This window comes from Talpa europaea (assembly GCF_964194135.1).
Source record: "Talpa europaea genome assembly, chromosome: 9".
In the NCBI taxonomy this organism is placed as follows: Eukaryota; Metazoa; Chordata; class Mammalia; order Eulipotyphla; family Talpidae; genus Talpa; species Talpa europaea.
Window position 1 is genome coordinate 57726111 of NC_140076.1, and position 19207 is coordinate 57745317.

Genomic DNA, 19207 nt, shown 5'->3' on the forward strand with positions numbered 1-19207 from the left:
AAGGGTATGTGATTCAGGCAAAAGCAGGCATCCTCGCCAGCTCTGGCTGTGCTCAATCCTGTGCTCAGAACATACAGAAAGCTGAGACATGGTTCACTTCTGAGAAGTCCACATGGTTGTGAGACATGTGAGCCCAGAAGTAAGCACAGGTTTCTGGCCCCTAGCAGGAAACAAGTCCTCTGCTCTGAGCAGTGCTGAGCCAGGAAGCCACACAGCCTCACATTCACTCCTCCAGAGGCTTTGAGGACCTGTCATTTCCTAGGCAGTGTGTTGGGAACAGTGCCCATATCATATTTTGTTTGTTATCACAGCAACCCTATGCAGATTGTATTGTTTTCAACTTATGGATGAAACTGAGGCTTGAAGAAATGAAGGAACTTATCATGGGCCATGTGGTTTGTAAACAGAGACTGGAACCCAGAACCTTTAGTCATGGTATCCTGTGTTCTTTCATGTGTAGCCCACAAAAATATCTGTAAAGAATCTTTCTGGTCAAAATGGATCCCTGCACCCCACCTCAGAGGGTCTGAATAAAAATCTCACTACCAGGGAGTTTGCATTATAAAGAATAATCTCCAAAGTAACCTTGAGGACATTAAAATTTGAGAGCTTGGGTCCCAGGAGCTGTGGGGTTCTACATGGAAATCTGGAAGTGGGTAGGAGAAATAAAGGACTGTAGGTGGGAAGAGCTGCTGGATTGAGACATGGTCTTTTACAAAATAAGAGGATGTGGCCACATCAAAATATTGAAGGCAAGAGGTTCAAAGAAAAAGATGTTTTGAGAGAAGAGCAATGAGTTAATAGGTCAGGAGACACAGCAATAGCAGAGATGATAAAAAACTGGGCTGCAGTCAGACTGGAAGTAAGGTTGGATAGGAGAAGGAGAAATACTATTTCTTCAAGTTTGCCAATTTACTAAATGCTTTCACATATTGTTTGATTTAACAGCAACAAAATCAACCTTAATGAGCACCTAGCAAGTACAGGCACTGTTCTGGGTGCTACTGCACATTCATTTTCACAATAAGCTAGTAGATAATTCTTAGCTGTATTATATGTTTAAGGACGCTGAGATGGAGAAAGTGGTAGAAGAGACGGTGGGTGGTGATTCTGCAGGGAAATGTGATCTTCTGCCTTGGTCAGACAGAAGAATCTAGGTCAAGTACTTTGGCTCCCTGTAGATTAAATCAATGTGATAATAACCTCCATGCAGTACCAAAATCTAAGAATACAAAGAACTAGAAAATGGAGCTGTCCAGAAAACTCTGTGAGCCACCTAAATGGAGAAGATTTAGAAATGAACAGCTGATTGGAGAGAGAGATGAAGAAAAAGGGACATCCTAATATATGGCATGCCCTGAATGCCGACATCCGGAGAAAGGGAGCCTCGGGAAGGAACACCTTAGTCGCCTCTTCTCCTACCCTTCATCAAAGCACACCATTATGGCTCTTTTTTATTTTTTTGAAAGCGGCATACACTTAGAGAGAACTTTCATCTGAGAGAAAAAATCTCGAAATGCTACACACCATTCATGAGGGCGTAGGTGAGAATCATTACGGAGTTGTTTAGAAAGCTATTTTCTTCATTGATGACACGGAGCGTTGCTTTTTTATCTTCTTCAGAAGAGTCCTTTGATGTGATGCCAGCTGACAGGTAAATTATGACCATGTCTGTATCTAAACAAAAACATACAAATTGAACGTTACCTTGGATTCTGGTGAAAGGCAAAGTTCAGTATCTTTTTCATGTCCCCTGGACTTTCCCGCCTCAAGGACCCCTGGGGCCTACGGTCCCACCCTTCCCCCTCTGATGCAGAGGCACTCATCTCCCTGCCTCTGCTCCTCTCCCATCCTGCCCTTTGTGGGTAACCACACCTCATATTCAGTGTGAGGGAAAGAGCTGTTCCTAATGAATTTATAGGCACCCTGATTGTGGTAGCTTAACCACCCCACATGGAAATCTCTCTTGCCTTCTGGAACAGAGAATTCAGAACCTGAATGATCTTCTCCTCAAAGTCATTACCAGGAACACATATTTTGGGGGGACACTAGGCTTCCACATGGTGACTTTTCCAGGGGCTCTTGAGACATGTGAGGTTCTTTGCCCCTATGATAAGTAGCTCCAGAAACATTTTTTGTTTTTTAAACTTCTCAGTGAGAAGAGGAGAGAAAAAGCACGGAGCAAGGGCCAGGCTGCTGTGCTGAAGTCCCAGTGCTGCTACTTAGAAGTTGGGCCTGGGTAATGTCAGCAGCTTTCTTAACCTCTTCACACCTAAAGTTCCTTGTCTATAAGATGGGGATAATGACACTATTTATTCCACAGGGTTACCTGGAGGACTAATTGGTTAATTTAAGTAAAGAGTGAAAGCAAAAGGGTGACGGTAAATACAAGGTAAAAGAGAAAAGGAAACCTCTACATAAGTACAAGCATTTAAAAAAAAAAACCCTCTTAATGGTCTAATGGGAAAAGTAACAGAGAGGCAATTTTGCTCAGTATGAAGAACTTTTTTCAAGTGGATTTACTCAAAAATAAAAGTGACTATCCTACTGCTAGAGCAGAATAAGTAGAGGCTGAATGCCCACTTTAATGGAGGGAAGTAAGAGAGCTGGATTTTACAAATCTGAAATTTTTTGAAAGTCAGAGGATTTTAGATTAGAAGGAGAAATAAAACTTCAGCTTGAAAACTACATAGAGGGCACAATGGACTCTGATGGAGGACTACAGGTGCCTTGGTGGAGTGGGCGGTGTGGTGACATGCATATGAGGAGGTCTGATCCTATGCCTCTGAATCATGTACAAATGTTGTAAGCAAATGTGATCTCAAAGCAACATTACAAAAAAATTCAGATACTTAGTTTTGTGAACATTAATACTGAGAATTCTATTTAAATGAGGTTGGGAGGCTAGAGAATACCTATGCATGCAAGAATCAGCAAACTATAGTCCATTTCCAGTGATCTGAAGGGGTACGTGTAACTCTAGAAGTTATTCAGGTGAGCTGTGGCGTGAGAATTAAGGGAAGTGAGCTGGTTCTCACCTTGAATATGCTCTATCTGCCTGCTTTTCTGTTGTTTCCTAATCAACCCTGTCTGTTGCTTTAGCAAGTAACTTCTTTTGTTGGAAGTCAAAAGCTTAATTTATTTTGCTTAAGTATTAAATGAAGACTAAATACTTAATTTACCATATATATATATATATATATATATATATGACATGCTGCACAGAAATTTATCTTTTCATTGAGAACTGTTTACATGTTATAGTTTATTTCTTCAGGTCCTTATTGTGGTCATTTCACTGAGGTGCCTTCCAGTTACTGTGCTGGGCAACCTCCAGGTTGGCTCTCCAAGGATCCCACTTCATGGTATTAGGTCCTTGCACAGCTGTCTCCCTCTATGAGTGGGCTGCGTTTAAGGGCTAGCTTTCTGTGTAAAGAATGCAGCAGAGGTGACAGGATTTCACGAGATCGATTAGATTACAAAAAGATGACAGTTTCCACCTTGAGGGCTCTCTCACTTTAAAGGCAGCCAGATAGTATGTTGTGAACTATTCTATGGAGAGCCAAGGAATTGAGACCCTCAGAATTGCATTCCATCAGCAACCATATGAGTTTACGTGGAAACAGATCCTTCCTGAATTAAACTTTGCGATGACAGTGGCCCTGGACAACAGTTTGATAGCAACATCGTGAGACACCTTTGGCCAGAGGCACCTAGCTATGCTGTGCCTAAATGCCTATCCTACAAAAACTGTAAGTAGATAATACTTACTGCTTTAAGCCACTGAGAATTTGGGGTAATTTGTTACCCAGCAACAGATAATGAGTAGTTACCCTTTTAAAAATAATCCTAACAGCAATGAGGATACAAACCTTGAATTTCCTTCAGTTTGTAAATTTCCATTTTAGACTTTGAAGAGTTTATTATACAGAATTGAATACTTACTAATGTTGCATCAATGCTGTAGACAACTGAACTAAGTTTAATAAAATTTGACTGACAGAAGTAAATGCATTCCAAGTTGCTATCTTTTACTTACTACTAAAGCCTTAATATATAAGCAAGTGAAAGTCAGTTTGGCTACTTGGGTAATTCTCTAATAAACACTAACTGAAAATTTAAATCACACCTTTTACATGTCAGAAATTAGGACATGAATGCTGATGTAAAGTAAAATTCATAAACTCAAGACTATTCTTCTCTTATATATCAATGTTTTTCCAGGTTTGTAAATGTACTTCTATAGATTACGTTGCTTGGACTCTATAAACATTATACTGAAACTTCAGACTGGAAAAAACAAACTGCTGGACTCCCTCATGGGGCAATACAGACAAATAAGCCAATCCAAAAGGAGGGGATTCTATACTTCCAAAATACAAACAATATTGTAAACCAACCTGATCTCAATTAAAAAAAAATCAGGTAGCCATATAAAGAACATGAAAACAAAGCAAAACAAAAACTAAGTATGAGACAAGCCACTAGACTTTGGCAAGGAAACAATAGATGATAAATTGCTGGACACCTGTAAGACTTATTTCTACAAAAGAGCCCTCTGAGTTTTCTTACTTAGCATTATGATTCTGGATCAGACATGCTGTGAATGAGAGCTGATGTGAGGCACAGGTCCATGTGTGGAAGCCAGGACAGCATCACAGCCTCCTTTAGCAGCCTCACACATTTTCTTTGCATCCTAACAGCAAGACATACATTCTGGAAACACCCTTCACCCAGCCTAACTCAAGCAAAATTGAGTTACTTTTCTATTCTCAAATATAAGACCTGCCAAATTTAATCTGATTTATTATTTATTAGGATATTCTCTCTCTAGTCACCCAGTTGGAGGAATTTTAAACCCTGTGAATATTAGGCAGGAGTAATTACAGGGACTTGGGGCAGAACAAAGAGCATATTCCTGGAGGAAAATGCAATAGATTCTTCTATTTGGCAAGTCCCTGTCAAAGTCATCAGCATGTTTTGGGGTTAGTATCACAAGGGACAATTGTCTTGGGGTCACCATGAACTTGGAGTTTTGCCCATGCAATTAAATCTCCACTCTTAATTAATCATCTTATCCTTCTGCTATAAAATGTCTTACTAAACCAACAACCCTCCCAAACAAATCCAGAACAACCCAAATGAGTTGATGGCGTCAGGTATATATCTACTATAGAACTGAAAAAGAGCCAGAACTGAGTAAAAGTTTTAGATTTTCTGATTAGTGCAAAGCAAACTAGTATGAAGCCACAATGATTTATGACATGCAGCTTTGTTTATATGGCAACTAATGTGGTGCAGACACTTGACTTTCAAGCACAGACTAATCCTTACAACAACCTTATAGGTAAGTTCAACCCATTAGAATAACCCCACCTACAGCCTTAAAACAGTGCCAGCTACATGGTAGATACTAAAGAATTGTCTGTAGTGTGAACAGAAGTAATGGCATACAGTGAAAACTCCTAGGAGGAATATACAGACCTCTAATTATTCTGTAGCAAAGGCTACTAGAAGGTAATCCTCAAACAGCTTTGGGCTTGGGATCAATTTAGGATGTCTGGGGTATCTGCTCTAGTTTAGCTAGGGTTAGAAGACTTGTAGGAAATGGAATATCAGGATAACCACAGCTAATTTTTATTTAGTGTTTATGATGGAATCCTGGGTCTTATTATCACACAAATTTGCAGATGAGGACACAAGGTCTGGAGAAATCAAATAATTCACACAAGTTCACAAGGTTAGAAAAATTTCGGAGTAGGAATTTGAACCCTTATTGGTTGAAATCCAAAACCTACATCGTTATAATCAATCTGCTTTTGGTTTGCAAACACCTCATACCTCTGTAAAACCTCTTCGTAATAAGCTGGACAATGCTAATTTCCCAGTTACTTTTTTTTTATGCAACCTAATTTGGGTTCTTTTATTCCTCCAAGATGTCAGTAGAAGTTATAAAATGGAGGCCCATGAGCTAACCCCTAGAAATGTTACACTTGGCCTAAAAAAGACTCCTTTGAGCATTTCAAAAACAGCACAACCAAAATATGTCCAAATCCGTGATGGTCACTCTTCTTATGTTTTTTTTTTTTGTTTGCCAACATCAAGAAAAAGAAAAACAAAAATAACCTCAGAAGAGAAATGTTTCCCAACAAAGCAACCTTCTGCTCATGTGCAGTGCAGGAAGGTTTGTAAGGAGAGATTTAATGAGGTCTCTGTTCACAGTTTTAAAGCTGGAACAAAAAGTCAACATTTGAAAAATCAAGGGATTTCATATAAAAATCCAGATTTCTGGCTTCTCTTGAAAAGGAAGGTCTGGCAACACTAGGCAGGCATTCCTGCAAGGCAACAAGAGGCTAAACAGAAGAGCAGCTGCCCTCTGAATGGAGCAAGTGCTCCCAGCCGACTTCACTCTCTAAATAACCTACCTTACCTTCCCTCATGCTCGCTTAACTCATATTCACTACCTGATCACTGTCAGCCTATTTCGTTGTGATATTTAACCAATAAAAGAATCAAAGTTGGACTTAAACTCTTAAAGATGGTCTGATGGCTGAAGAATCAAGTAAAAAGAAAACTTCTTGCAAGCAATGCTGAATAGTAGTGGCTTCTACAAATAAACAGCATCAACAAAGCGGCCAATTCACCTTCAATATGAAAGGTCTGCCTTCCCCACTGGTCATGTTGATGGGTGGGCCGCTCTGCCCTCAGCCATGCTGTAGCCCTGGTCTGTAGATAGCAGTTGCTTGTCAATGCTGACAGCAAAATTCTCAATGATTCTAGTCACCTACACCCTTGTGTAAACCCCACTCTTGTTGTGGATGTGACCAGAAATTTGTTCTTAACAACAGAATATAGCAATGGAGATAGGCTATTGCTCCATAGAGGACAAAGACGGGGGGATGTGCAGAAGTAATGAAAGTCTCTAATAAACCCATCACAAGAGAAGGGTTAAAAGGGGATCAGTCCTGATTAGATCAGACGAGCCATTTAAAAGAAAGTCCAAGCCATCCCTGAAGTCAGGGGCTTGAAGAAGAAATGTGCTACTGCTGGTTTTAAAGAAGCAAGTGGGGGTCTCCCTGGTAGTGTAGGGGTTAAGTCTCAGTGCTATCACCATTATGGCCTGAGTTTGATCCCCAGACAGGGAGCTAACCCACATATGGTGCAGCAGACCTCTCCTGTCTTGCCCACTGTTGCCCTCAGCAGTCTATTTCAGTAGATCTGCTGTTCTACTCCCCACTCTGTCTCTGGTGATCACCCCCTGAATCTCTGGCCTATACCCCAGTTCTCCTATGCAATACATATACATATATACATATATGTATATGTGTATACACACACACATATATGTATACACACACACATATGTATACACACACACATAAGCAGCTGGTGGACTGAATTTTTTTTTTTTTTTAGATTTTTTAAAATTTTCACTTATACAAGAGCTGGGGTAGAGGCCAGAGTCACAGGAGGGTGAGAGGATTCACCAGAGACAGAGTGGGGATCAGAACAGGCAGACTGACTGAAATACACTGCTGAGGGGAGCAGCAGGCGAGACAGGAGAGGTCTGCCTCGCCATGTGGGATTCTCCCTGGCCAGCCAGGAATTGAACTGGTGCTGCGGAGGCTGTGGACAGCTACACAGCATGGCGCTCAACCTGCTGCGCCACTGGGCAGTCCCTGAGTTTTATAGGAAATGATGTTGGCCAACAGGCTCGGAAGAGGACTCTGAACCAATGATGAGAAACAGACCTGGCTGACACTTAAGACTGCAGTCTTGTGCAGCCCTGCATGAGGAACTAAGCTAGCTGTGCCTGGACTCCATGGCTCATGGAATCTGTGAGATAATAAACGCATGCTAAGTTTGTGGTAATTTGTTATACAGAAACACTAACCATCTACCAGCATTAGTTGTAATATTTACGTAGCCTCCCACCTTTGAAGGGCCCATCATGTGCTGGGCACAAAGTTCTGCATTACAATGCTGCCTTAATGTGAATGCAGACACATCGAAAAGCTTGAAAATACATTCCTTAAATTTTATCTCAATAGGATACATTCATTGACAAAAAACAACAACAACAAAAAAAAACCCCAAAAAACACCCTACAAATATTTTTTTAATATAAAAGGGAAAATGACGGTTTCCTTTCAGTTTCAAAGCATGTGTCCTATTTCAAATATCCTTTACTTTAGCATGCATCCTAATTCCAGATTTTTCCTTAATACATGAAAATTAAATTAGAGTGCCTTTGTACATTTGAAGGGCCATGCTCATCTAAATGACAGCTGGTTAGAAGAAAGGATGGATCAAGGCAAGAATCCCTGCTGCCCCCTTATGTGCACATGCGCACAGCAGATACCAGCTCTAAGGCCACAAGGCCAGGCTGACAATTAGCATTAAAAAGGATGTGGCTATTCCCCTGGGAAATAAATGGGCATGTTCTTAATAAAGGGGCAGGAAGAAGATGATCTGGGAGTGAAGAAAAAGACTGAATATCTTTGGTTGAAATAGAAGAGAAAAACCTTGTAGGATCTTAGTATTAAAAGACCATTATGGCAACACAGGAAAATTTTGTCCCAGGTCAGTTTATAAAGAAATCCCTCTAGTTAGATCCATGTGATCAATTTACAATGCATTCTAATTGCCATCCTTTATCTGTTAGTTTATAAGTCCTCTAGGAGAATGTGCTTACTCGCTTGGAACTTTGTGTTATTGTTTGTGCTTCGAATCAGCTGAAATGCCTTTTGGAATCCCACTGCGTGCTGGGTGGGGCTGTCCAAAGCCTTGACACTGCTAACAAAGGTGGACATTTTCCTTTTTGTCTCACTGGTGGCTGGAGACAGGAAAGTCTTATAGCATTGGTCTAATGAGCAAGTCCTCACGGTGTCTGCCACAGTCAGCACAGAGATCTGGAGAAAAGAAAAAGAAAACTTGTTAACCTACCAGGTAAGGGTTGTTTGTTTATTTTTACATTCCAGAAAGCCCAATGAGTGAAGGTATATAGAACAGTTTCTGAGGGTTTAAATACAAGTGCCAGGAGTCATAAATCTATCAAATTTGAAAATGATTAAAGACTAGCAAGGAGGAGGAACCACAGAGTTTGGTTTTGTTCCAAGATGAAGTCAGCAATATGGTGTTCATATAGAACATCAGAAAAGTATTTCGGACAGAGGAAAATCTTAGCAAGTACTAACCATCTTGGTTCTCCAACTGAGGTGGGGGTGAGGGTGAAGGCATGGGGTGTGTGTTTTAAGTCACTGGATTAGTCAGTAAAAACCTTCATGTATCACAAAAATAATGTATTTTTAAAAAGTCAATATGATGAAGCAAAAAAAAAAAAATGTCCACAGGCAATAGATTATCACTAGCAGGAAGCACATCTGTCTCTCAGGTGTACAGAGATTAGAAAAATTCCCGCAACCTTGCCATACCCCTGACCTCCCATCAATCTTTAGATAAAGTCCAGCCTCCCCTAGCATCCACGCCCTGCACTTTTCTTCCCCGGCATAACCTCCAGTGTGAAAGTCAAAATAGTCAGAAGCATTAATAGGAGCCGTAAGGGAGGTCCAAGATGGCTTGTTGGGCTGGTTTTCAGAGAGGGTTGGAACCGGAGTTGGCAACTGCTTCCTCAATTACTAGAATGAAAACCAAGCTACAAAGTCATTTCAAAGCTGAATTAAAAAATATATGTCAGAAAAGTAATTTTAAAAAGGCACTGGACAAGGACTCAATGCCTTGGCTGTTGCCAGGATAACGGTCACCTTATCATGTTCATCGATGGCGCTGAGGATGACCTGGGCAGCGTCCTTGGCGATCTGAAGTTGGGTGTCTGTGACGGAAGCCCCGTGGTCCAGGATCACTACTATGTGCTTTGACTGTGGCCGGACTGTAGAGACGTAGATAGGTCTAGAGGGAGAGAAGCTCTTTGGTGTCAGTCCTGGTTTAGGTAAAAGGCCTGAACCAACACGGTTCTGAACATTAGAGAGGCAGGCAGCTGATGATGCTGCTTTTCTCAAGGATGGCTCAAGCATGCAGAGATCAGCATGGAAGGAGGACCAGTGAGCATTGCATTGAAAACAATACCTCAAGACAGCAATGCTCATCTGCAAAACAGGGGCTGGTAACTTCTAAAGACTAAAACAATTGGGAGAAGGTTTTAAGGTGCCAGTCCTTTACGAGGCTGGCTTTTTCTGCCACTCAAAAATCAATCCTCTCCACTGTGTATGGTGATGCTGCTCACATTATCCATCATTCCATAATAGGGAGTGGAACTGGGAGCCCTTCTGTCTGCAGGTACAGTGCAAGAAGGAGAACAGGGTTCACTGACCAGTGCTGGGTCCTCCTTGGCAGACTTACAGAGCAGGGGCTCTGCTCGAATGGAAGCAGCTATCAACTGTGAGCCTGCTGAGTAGCTTTAAATAGCAGATTTGGTTTTTCTCTCCCCAGACAAAGGCTACTGCTAAGAGGGCCCTTTCCTTTCTGTACTGAAGCAATTCACACAGGTCAGCCACCAAAAGGCCCCTTATCTGAGCATTTAAAACTGTGCCATCAAATTTGTCCAAGTCTGTGATAGCCACTCTTCATGCCAAGTTTTTGTTTGCCAACATTAAGAAAAGAGAGGGGAGGGTGAGGGAACTCCAAAGGAGAAATCCCTGCCATCAAAGCAGCCTTCTGCTCGTGTGCAGTAGAGGAAGGTTTGTGAGAGGAGGTTTAATGAGGTCTCTATTCACAGTTTTAAAGCTGGAACAAATCAGCGAGAGCTTAAAAAAGCAAATCGGCCTCAAGAGAATTCTCTCCTTTATTGACACCCTTAAAACAGCAGAGTTTTCTGTGAAATGTTAGATGCCAGTTGAGTCACAAAAGCCTGGGCACAAATTAAGAAATGTAGGCAAAGTACCAAAAAAACTAAAAAATCTGGCCAAGTTTACACCAATTGTTTTCAAGCCAAAAGTCCTGCATTAATACGAAAGTACCCCTAAGTCAATGCCACTGAGTCAGTAGGGAGATGGGATAAAAAGAATCCAGGAGAGGTGGTTAGAGAAATGAAAGAGGGAACAAAAATAAGGAAATCTGACTATCCCAACATTGACAACTATGTCAATTACTGAACTTGTTAGGTTCTCCAAGCTATGTGGGAGAATCTTCCTTAAAATGACACCTCCTCCTTTCCAAATCAACTCACATAAATGAAAAGCACAGTGTGTTTGTTAAAACCGCACATCAAGCATGACATTAAATGCACAATCTGGGCGGCAGTCTTTACAGTGTGTCTGGTATCTCCCAGCTCCTTTCTCCTGCCGCTCTGTTCTCAACCCCATTCCCCACTTCAGAGGGATGTAGCATACTCACAAAAGCATCAGAAGAAAGCAGTTAGGGCAAATAAAGACATGGGAATAGCAATCTGTGAAGAAGACCTTAGCTTATTTAGCCAAAGGAAGAGAGATGATGCAGGTTTAGGGTGGAGATGGATGAAATCTTCCAAGTGTAGGTGAATGATGATTTCTGGGAAGGTCCTGTTTTTCCTTTTGGACTAAACCTCAGAGGCAGCTCATTAAGACTACATGCCAACTAATCTTAGAAGCAAACAAGAATGAGATGATTCATGATGTCTTTGGCTTCCCCTAAGAGATAAGCTAGGCTACAACCCAACCTGGTTGTTAATGCAATCCCCAAGACATTCAAATACTCACCACCATATTTAGGGGGAGAAAGGAAGAAACCACATAGAAAATATACATACATATCTTCCCAGGAAGAGCACATAAGTTGTCTTTTTGGGTGAAAAGCCTAGATATAATTTAAAGATAGAGACACACTAAGGTGATGGTTAAAGTAGACTTAAAAAAAAAAAAGGCATGAAAAGTGCACATCTTACACTAGATGCAAAAGTTCTGTCATCAAACATCTGACACTACAAAAGGGAAACCTTGGGGAGTCAAAAGGAAAAGCATCACTGAAGGGGATCTGTGAATTGATGAGTCTTATCATACAAATCCTGACACCATGACTACCCTTCTGGTACAGATTCAAGTCCTTCCCATGAGAAAAGCAAGATATTAGTGATCTTTCATCCAATAATTTTCTGGACAACCTTAAATCTCCCAGTAGCTAAGATTTGCATGCATATTTCTAAAGGATGGGCAAGCATACTATCACAGAAAGGAAAGTTGAGAATCACAAACTCTACTCTGATGAAAGTGATTAAGTCTTCCAAAGCCACACTTAGGGAAGGAATTAACATTTATTTTCCATCAAACATGTCTTAATTTCAGAACAGTTGGGGTGCTTCAAATAATTTAAGTTCTCTAGTAAAGACCTTGTTTTATTTGGCTTGTTAGATAGTTCTAGAAAAGCTCTGGGTTTAATCTTTTGCCCTTGCCTAACATTTTCATTTTCATATGTTAAATGGTGAAATAATTTCAGAATAGGTACACATTTTTGAAACTACAGCTTGGAAACAGGGTCATGTGTGTAAGGAGGTGTTTACATTTTGAACAGATCGCTCTGAAGCAGTAATTAAATCTTTAGCAAGCAAGTCAACATACCTACTTCGATGCTCATAGCTGCCCTTACACCGGAACTTGTGTGCTGGGAAAACAGTAAAAATTCCTTCTTCCGAACTGAAATACTGCCACTTAATTCCAGGGTTGGATTTCAGGTTGTCTGCAAGAACTGGAGTAGGGAAAATGAAATATAACCACCAAGTCCACAGGTGCAGGCAGTTACCACTCCTCAGGCATCTGTTTTGCATAAACTGCTTGTAGTAGGAAGAAATCCCACTAGATAGAAGGCTGTAAATTTTCTACTAAACATTTTCTTTCTGTCCCTTAAACAATACCCCATGAACAGAAAGTGTAATGAAGGTTTCAATCAAGTGAAGTTATTATTTTTAATATGGTATGGTGACACTGTATGTCCTGGATTATTTTTCCAACATGAATGATTCACTTGCACTAATCTCTCCCTTTTCCTGAGCTGGTCCCTGTTGGGCTTGCAGACACTTTCTGGTCTGAGATAAATTCTGTAACTGTGGAAAACAGTAACACTAATAGACCTGGTCTCCAGAGAGACTAGACCTGTGACCCTGTCCTTGCTTCACAGTGAGGGAAACAGTACAGATGGTACTTGAAAGGCCAGAAGCCCAATCATTCAGTGATACCTAAAGCAATGATTCTAATGTACCAACACTGGGATAGAGGCTTTATTTATGTTTATCTCATTCAACGATGAGATAGGGAACATGATTAGGGAACTTAAGTAATTGGTCTTCAGGCCTCAATGGTAAATGGCCAAGTCTCGGTTGCCTGTGTTCCCACATCATGTGGCACCACTTCCCTTCCTGTGCACCTGCATCTCCGCCACTGATCTCCAGCCTGAGAGCCTCTTACTGTGTGTGATTTTGTCCCCAAACCTTCTGGAAGTCTTTCTTACCCTCTACTGCCATCAGAGTTCTCTCCCTTTTCTGTTGCCCTTTCAACTATTCCAAACTAACTCAGTTATGTATTATGCATGGCCTAATTATAGGGCACTGCTTACATACAGCAAGGCACACAGAGAAGAGCAAAGAGCAAGCCCTAAATAAAGATGACGGTGAGAAGTGGAGCAGAAGGCAATTCAGTGGAAAGGGTATGACCAAAGGCAAAGTGTGAGGTATATTTGACAAATACATATGCAAAGCTCGGAATGCCACCTAGTGATCCTTAAGTCAGCTCAGGGGCTGGCAAAGTTCCATAAAAGGCCAGACAATAAAGGATTCTAGCTTTGCAGACAATACAGTCACTGTTGTAACTATTCAATTGTGCCAGGGTAGTGACAGTGGCCACAGATACCTGTAAATGAATGTATGGTTGTATGCCAATAAACTTTTATTTACAGAAATCAGTGGCAAGGTGGATTTGCTTTGTGGTCCTTCAGCTTTAGCACTGAGCCCTCCAGCAACACCATGGAGACAATACTACACAGAGGGCTTGATGCATATGCAGGGCTCCTCAGGCCTGCAAACACCCTGCCCACACACACTAAGGGGGTATAGTGCATTTTATCCTCAGAAAAATCATAGGAGCAGAGAATTATTATCTCCAAGTTATTGATAAGGAAGCAGACTTAGAGAAGTTTCTTTACCTGCTTGAGGTGTCAAGAGTAGACAGAAAGAGGTAAGCCAGTGTGTGACTGTGATGCCTGTCCCCTCTCCACTCTGCCAGGTGAGTTGCCATCCTCACTTGGCCACAAATGCCTGAGACTTGTGGTTGAGGTGAGTGGAGGCAAGAGACTTTTTTTTTCTCGACCCCTTCTCCTGAGGTCTGAAGCCTTAACCTTGGTCTCATATTAGTATTGTTCTCCTGCCAACCCAGCAATAAAAAGGCAAACACTGCCTTTGGAAGTAAAGGAAAGCTCAATGACCTCATTTAACAGGAACATCTGTAACAATAAACAGGCTACAGTTGAGACTATTAAAAGGAGAGCCAATGAGAGCAAGCATGTTTTAAAAATAAATCAGAATTCATACAGTGCATGATACATTTAGTCTCGCCACAAAAGATCACTCTGGTTCCTAATAATCATTCCAGCACTAGAGTAAAAGTATCAGACAAGGTTCCTCAAATCCTCCTGCTGAGACCTCCTCTGGCATCTGATTAAATTTCATCCATTACTCGGAACTATCAGAAGATGATGGATATGATGGTAATGAGGACCCCAGGGCACAGAAGCAATCTATCATTGTGGTGTGCTCCCCAAGCAGTCCCTCTCTGACCTAGATGTGGAGGTGAGAGTCCTATTATCTAGGCGGGCAACGCAGAGGAGGCTCCCCCCATCCATATCAGTCAGCTAGGTGTGCTGGTCACTGAATAACTTGCGCTAGGGTCCCGCACACCTAGTACTTCCTCAGAAACGCTGGAAGGAGTCCAGGAAAAAGCTGGGCAGACGCCCAACCTATGATGCACAGCGTTTGGCTTTAAGCGATCAAAGGCAGGGGCTGTATCTGTCTAAGCTGTGCTGCACACCTTCCCACAGACCCACATGAAGGAGGCAGGAAGTGTTTTTTTTCCTCACTGTAGTTTATTCCTATGGCAGTTATCTCCCAACATTTTGCTTCTTCCTACCTTCTAATTCATAGTATTGACCTTTCAGGTAACTTTTTGCTTTTTTCTTGCTATATTTAAAATTCACAAGGATGAGATCTGTATCTGAGGCACCTCTGTACCCCTGAAGCCGAGAGTCCCAGTTCTCTCATCAAGTCACCCACCCCGCCAGGGCTACTGGGTCGCCATCTGCTGCACCTTAGGTTGGGAAGAGCTGCACAGAATTCCTATTTCTGCCACCATTTTTGGATACTTGTTTGATAAATTCTAAAATCTTACTTTGCTGTAATGTCAAATCCAATTAAAAATAAATATTGTGACTAAATCCAATATAGGGCAATGAGAAGCATTACACTGTTTTAGAGGATATACACTCCCTTTACCTATACCTACAGTGGTAAACAGAAACAGACAAGTAAACGGACAGATAAAAAGATGGTCTGTTTCACATAATTATACAGTCAAATGTATCCATTGTATATGTTACATATGTGAAGCTTACTGGATGTCAATTATAACTCAATAAGACTGAGCTGATATGTAATAGTGAACATTTATTGCACTGTTATTGTACAAGCAGTTTCATATATGGTGTGCCACTTTTCGTAATTACTATATGAGTTTGTTATTATGCCCATTTTGCTGATGCAATATTAACAAAGCCACAAGGTCAAAATGATAATTTGATCTAGGCGTGCCTGTCTTCAAAGCCCTTGCTCTTTCCAGAACATGACAATGCTTCTGCGTCAGTAAATACGTGCTGAATGAATTAACAGTCAACAGGTAAAAGGCACACCGAGTTTTTCTGCAGACATGATGGTGTCAGATAATCAGTTGTATTAGTTTGTAAACACACACTGTAGATAACACAGTTAAGGAGACACTGATGAAAAAGAAACTGAAATAAGACGTAAAGCTACAGTGAGCATGTAATCCCGTCAGAAAAAAATGCTGAACTGCTAAAACTGGCACACACCAGCTGGCTGGTCTGATGTCATGGGGTTTGCCAAAGGCTGGTTTGACTGGAAAAAGGCCCAAAAACAAATCATTGCTCAGAAGGCAAAATCAACAGTAATTACAGCACTTAAGACTGAGCAACAGCAAACAAATAGATATTTTAGAATATATGACTCTTTTTTTTACATAAAAGAGAAACTATATAGCTGATACCTCTTAATTACTCTATATGTGCTCAACAGGGTGAAGGTATCAGCCATGGGTGTCTGTCTTTGTCAACCTGGGCATGCATAAGAAAGTCAGGTGGAATGAACCTCATTGCTATTTTGCACTTCCCATTTAATTCGGGTTAGCATTTAAGACACAGAAGGAGGACCCTGGCAAATCAGAATGGACCAGGAATAGTAAGTCATGGGTTTAAATCCCATAAGATTGACAAGTGCTCTGACCTTTTGATTACTAGCTACACAGCATGCAAAGGCATAGTGCTAAAAGAGAAATCAAACCCACCATTGCTTTGCTTAAATCCCTTCAGAGGCTTCCAACTGGACTATCCCTAGCATTCAATCCAAACTTGATAAAACCTTGCACCATTCATCTCACTACATTGTACATTAAGACCTGTTTATTTCAGTTTTGCAAATATGTCAGGCTCTTTGCACAAGGTAATCCTTAGACCTGGAATAACTCTTTCTTCACATTACCTAGTTAGCAATTTTGCATCCTTTTGGGTTTTGTCTTAAATTTTAATTTCTCGGAGAAAATGTCCCTGAATACCCTCAATTATTATCCTCTCTCATAGTACCCAGTATTTTCTTTGTAGCAAAAATAGTAATGTTTGGTGCATTTAATTTACTTTCATGACTATTTGTTTTATGTGTCCCATTCAGAGGAGCTGTAAGTTCCATGAATGCAAGAACCAAGCCATTTTTATCTATCATATTCCCAGAGCCTAGCACGACTGTATCTTTTCTTTTTTCTTTTTAAGTGCTCAGTCAGTATTTGCTGAGTGTATGAGTGAATGATGAACATGGCCAAAGTTCTTCACCTCTGTGGCCCCTGAGATTTCATGATTTCCTGATCTATAAAGAAATGGATTTGACAAGGTGCTCCCAAGGAACCTTCAGAAACCAAAAGAGAAAAGAGGTAAGAGGGCAAGGTATGAAGGCCACCTCAGAAGGAAGTGTATGGATTTACAACTAGAGAGAAGGAGGAAACTTCTAACTGGTTTTGATCACGTTTATGCAACAGAAAAAGAAAACAAGGAGTATCCTCATTTCTTATTGACTTTGAAGCTGTAAGTCAGCAATGAGATTATTAATGGTAACTCAAGACTAAACAAAATGATCAAACAATACAACAAAGACTTCAATAAGAATGATGGAGAAACTCATTATTGGCCTTTAAAGAATGAGGTGCTACCTCTGATGGCTATTTGATCTTTAAAGGCAAGTTCAGTCCCCTCAACAAATGTACTTTCTCCTCTCTTATATTTCCTATGCTAATTTTAAGTGAAGGCAAACAATTTTGTAATACCCATTGGCTTTCTTTTTTCAATCACAACTTTCAAACTTATCAGATAATAAGCTGAAAAAAAAAATGTGTCTTTCTCTTTCCCAGGCACTCTTCCTATTTACAGTGAGCACTGTAAATAGGAGTTTCAAGAACTGCCTTCAAGCAGTGTTCTAAATTATCTGTGGATAATTCTAACATATGAGCCCCAGATTCTGTGGTCCCCAAATATTTTACTTCCATTTTCACCATTTATATCTGTCAGGTTCTTTGTTATTGGTTCTTCAGTCAAAACAAAAACCAACCATGTTCCCAAAGTCTTTGTCTTCTTCAATGCTTAAGTCACCCAGATGATGAGAAAGCGATGGATTACAAACTGCTTATAGTTGGGCTGTAACTTGTTTTTCTCAGTAATATTATCCACCTAGGTAAGGCCAAAAAGAAAATGCTCTATAATAGAAAGCTGTTGCCTTTCCAAAGGAATCTGGCCTTTCTGATGTCCAGCCCAACACTCTTAGGAAAATACACAAAGCTGTCTACCTCCCACAGCTTGCCAAATATAAAATATAAGAGCCATCCTAAATATACAGAATTGCAGAAACACAAAAACACATACTTGCCCAACAGTCCAGAATTTACACAGCGCCTCCAGGAATATTCTATGCAACAGCAATCATTATGGAGAGGAATAAAATAAATGAACATTCTGAGGACTCCAAATAAAAGTTCTGGCACTATACCCTATCACACTTTTCCAATTCCTATGTCCCGTTCACATCTTGAATATTATTTTACCATGTACTCTGAAGGTGCCATATTTCATGGAGCCCCAGATGCTGTTTGTGCTACTCCAGAAGTGGTGAGCACATTGAGTATTTGTCCATTTAATAGGCACTTTCATAAATCTTCTACAAATATTATCTCAGTTAACTTTTACAACAATTCTATGAGGTTGGTTTTATTTATTATTCAGGAAACCAACGCACACAGAAGTTAATTTTCTCAAGAATAGGATAGCTAGCAAGACCAAAATGTGGAGGTTCAACAAGAAGATATTATTTCTATTTTATAGTTAAGGATATGCTGACTTATAAAGGGAAGAATGACTTAAGTCCTGAATGGCATCTCAACTATGCAGCCCAGCAATTCTTCCACCACAATGTCTACTATGCTATCTAACCCCATTGCCAACGTTAAATTAATGGGATATCAATAATTGGGATAGTGAATCCAGACTGAGGAATAAGTTTAGAGGAAAACTTTTTTTTACTCTTTAATTTTTTGAGGAAGTTATGGGATAACCATAGACATGTGTCAGAATAAAGTTTGGAAATGGGCCAGGGCTGGAGATAGAGATTTGGAACTTGTGTACAACAAGATGGAAAGTGAGGTGCTACGAATTTGAGAATATCTGGGGAGATAAGGAAGGTGGCATAGAAGACATGTGGGATCATCTACCTTAAGGAAAAAAAAAGACCCAGGAAAAAGTGAGGAGGACTGAGCAGAGAAGAGGATCAAAGGCACAGAATAATGTTATAGAAACCAAAAGATGGTAGAGTTCCAAAAAAGAAATTTACATGTCAATTGCTATACACAGTTAACTGAAACTGTGGAAGTGCCATTTGACATTCTTCAAGTGGACAATGATATAGTGA

At 40.6% G+C, this 19207-nt stretch overlaps 1 protein-coding gene across 1 annotated transcript in view; it reads right to left on the reverse strand.

Annotated features, from left to right (window-relative positions):
• Positions 1 to 19207, reverse strand: part of CACHD1 (cache domain containing 1) — a gene marked incomplete at both ends in the record, with an annotated part of 197494 nt that overhangs the window by 44353 nt on the left and 133934 nt on the right. The window contains 4 exon segments of the mRNA XM_084242212.1: positions 1528 to 1677; positions 8696 to 8912; positions 9765 to 9909; positions 12549 to 12675. Of these exon segments, the coding sequence (XP_084098338.1) occupies positions 1528 to 1677; positions 8696 to 8912; positions 9765 to 9909; positions 12549 to 12675 (639 nt within the window).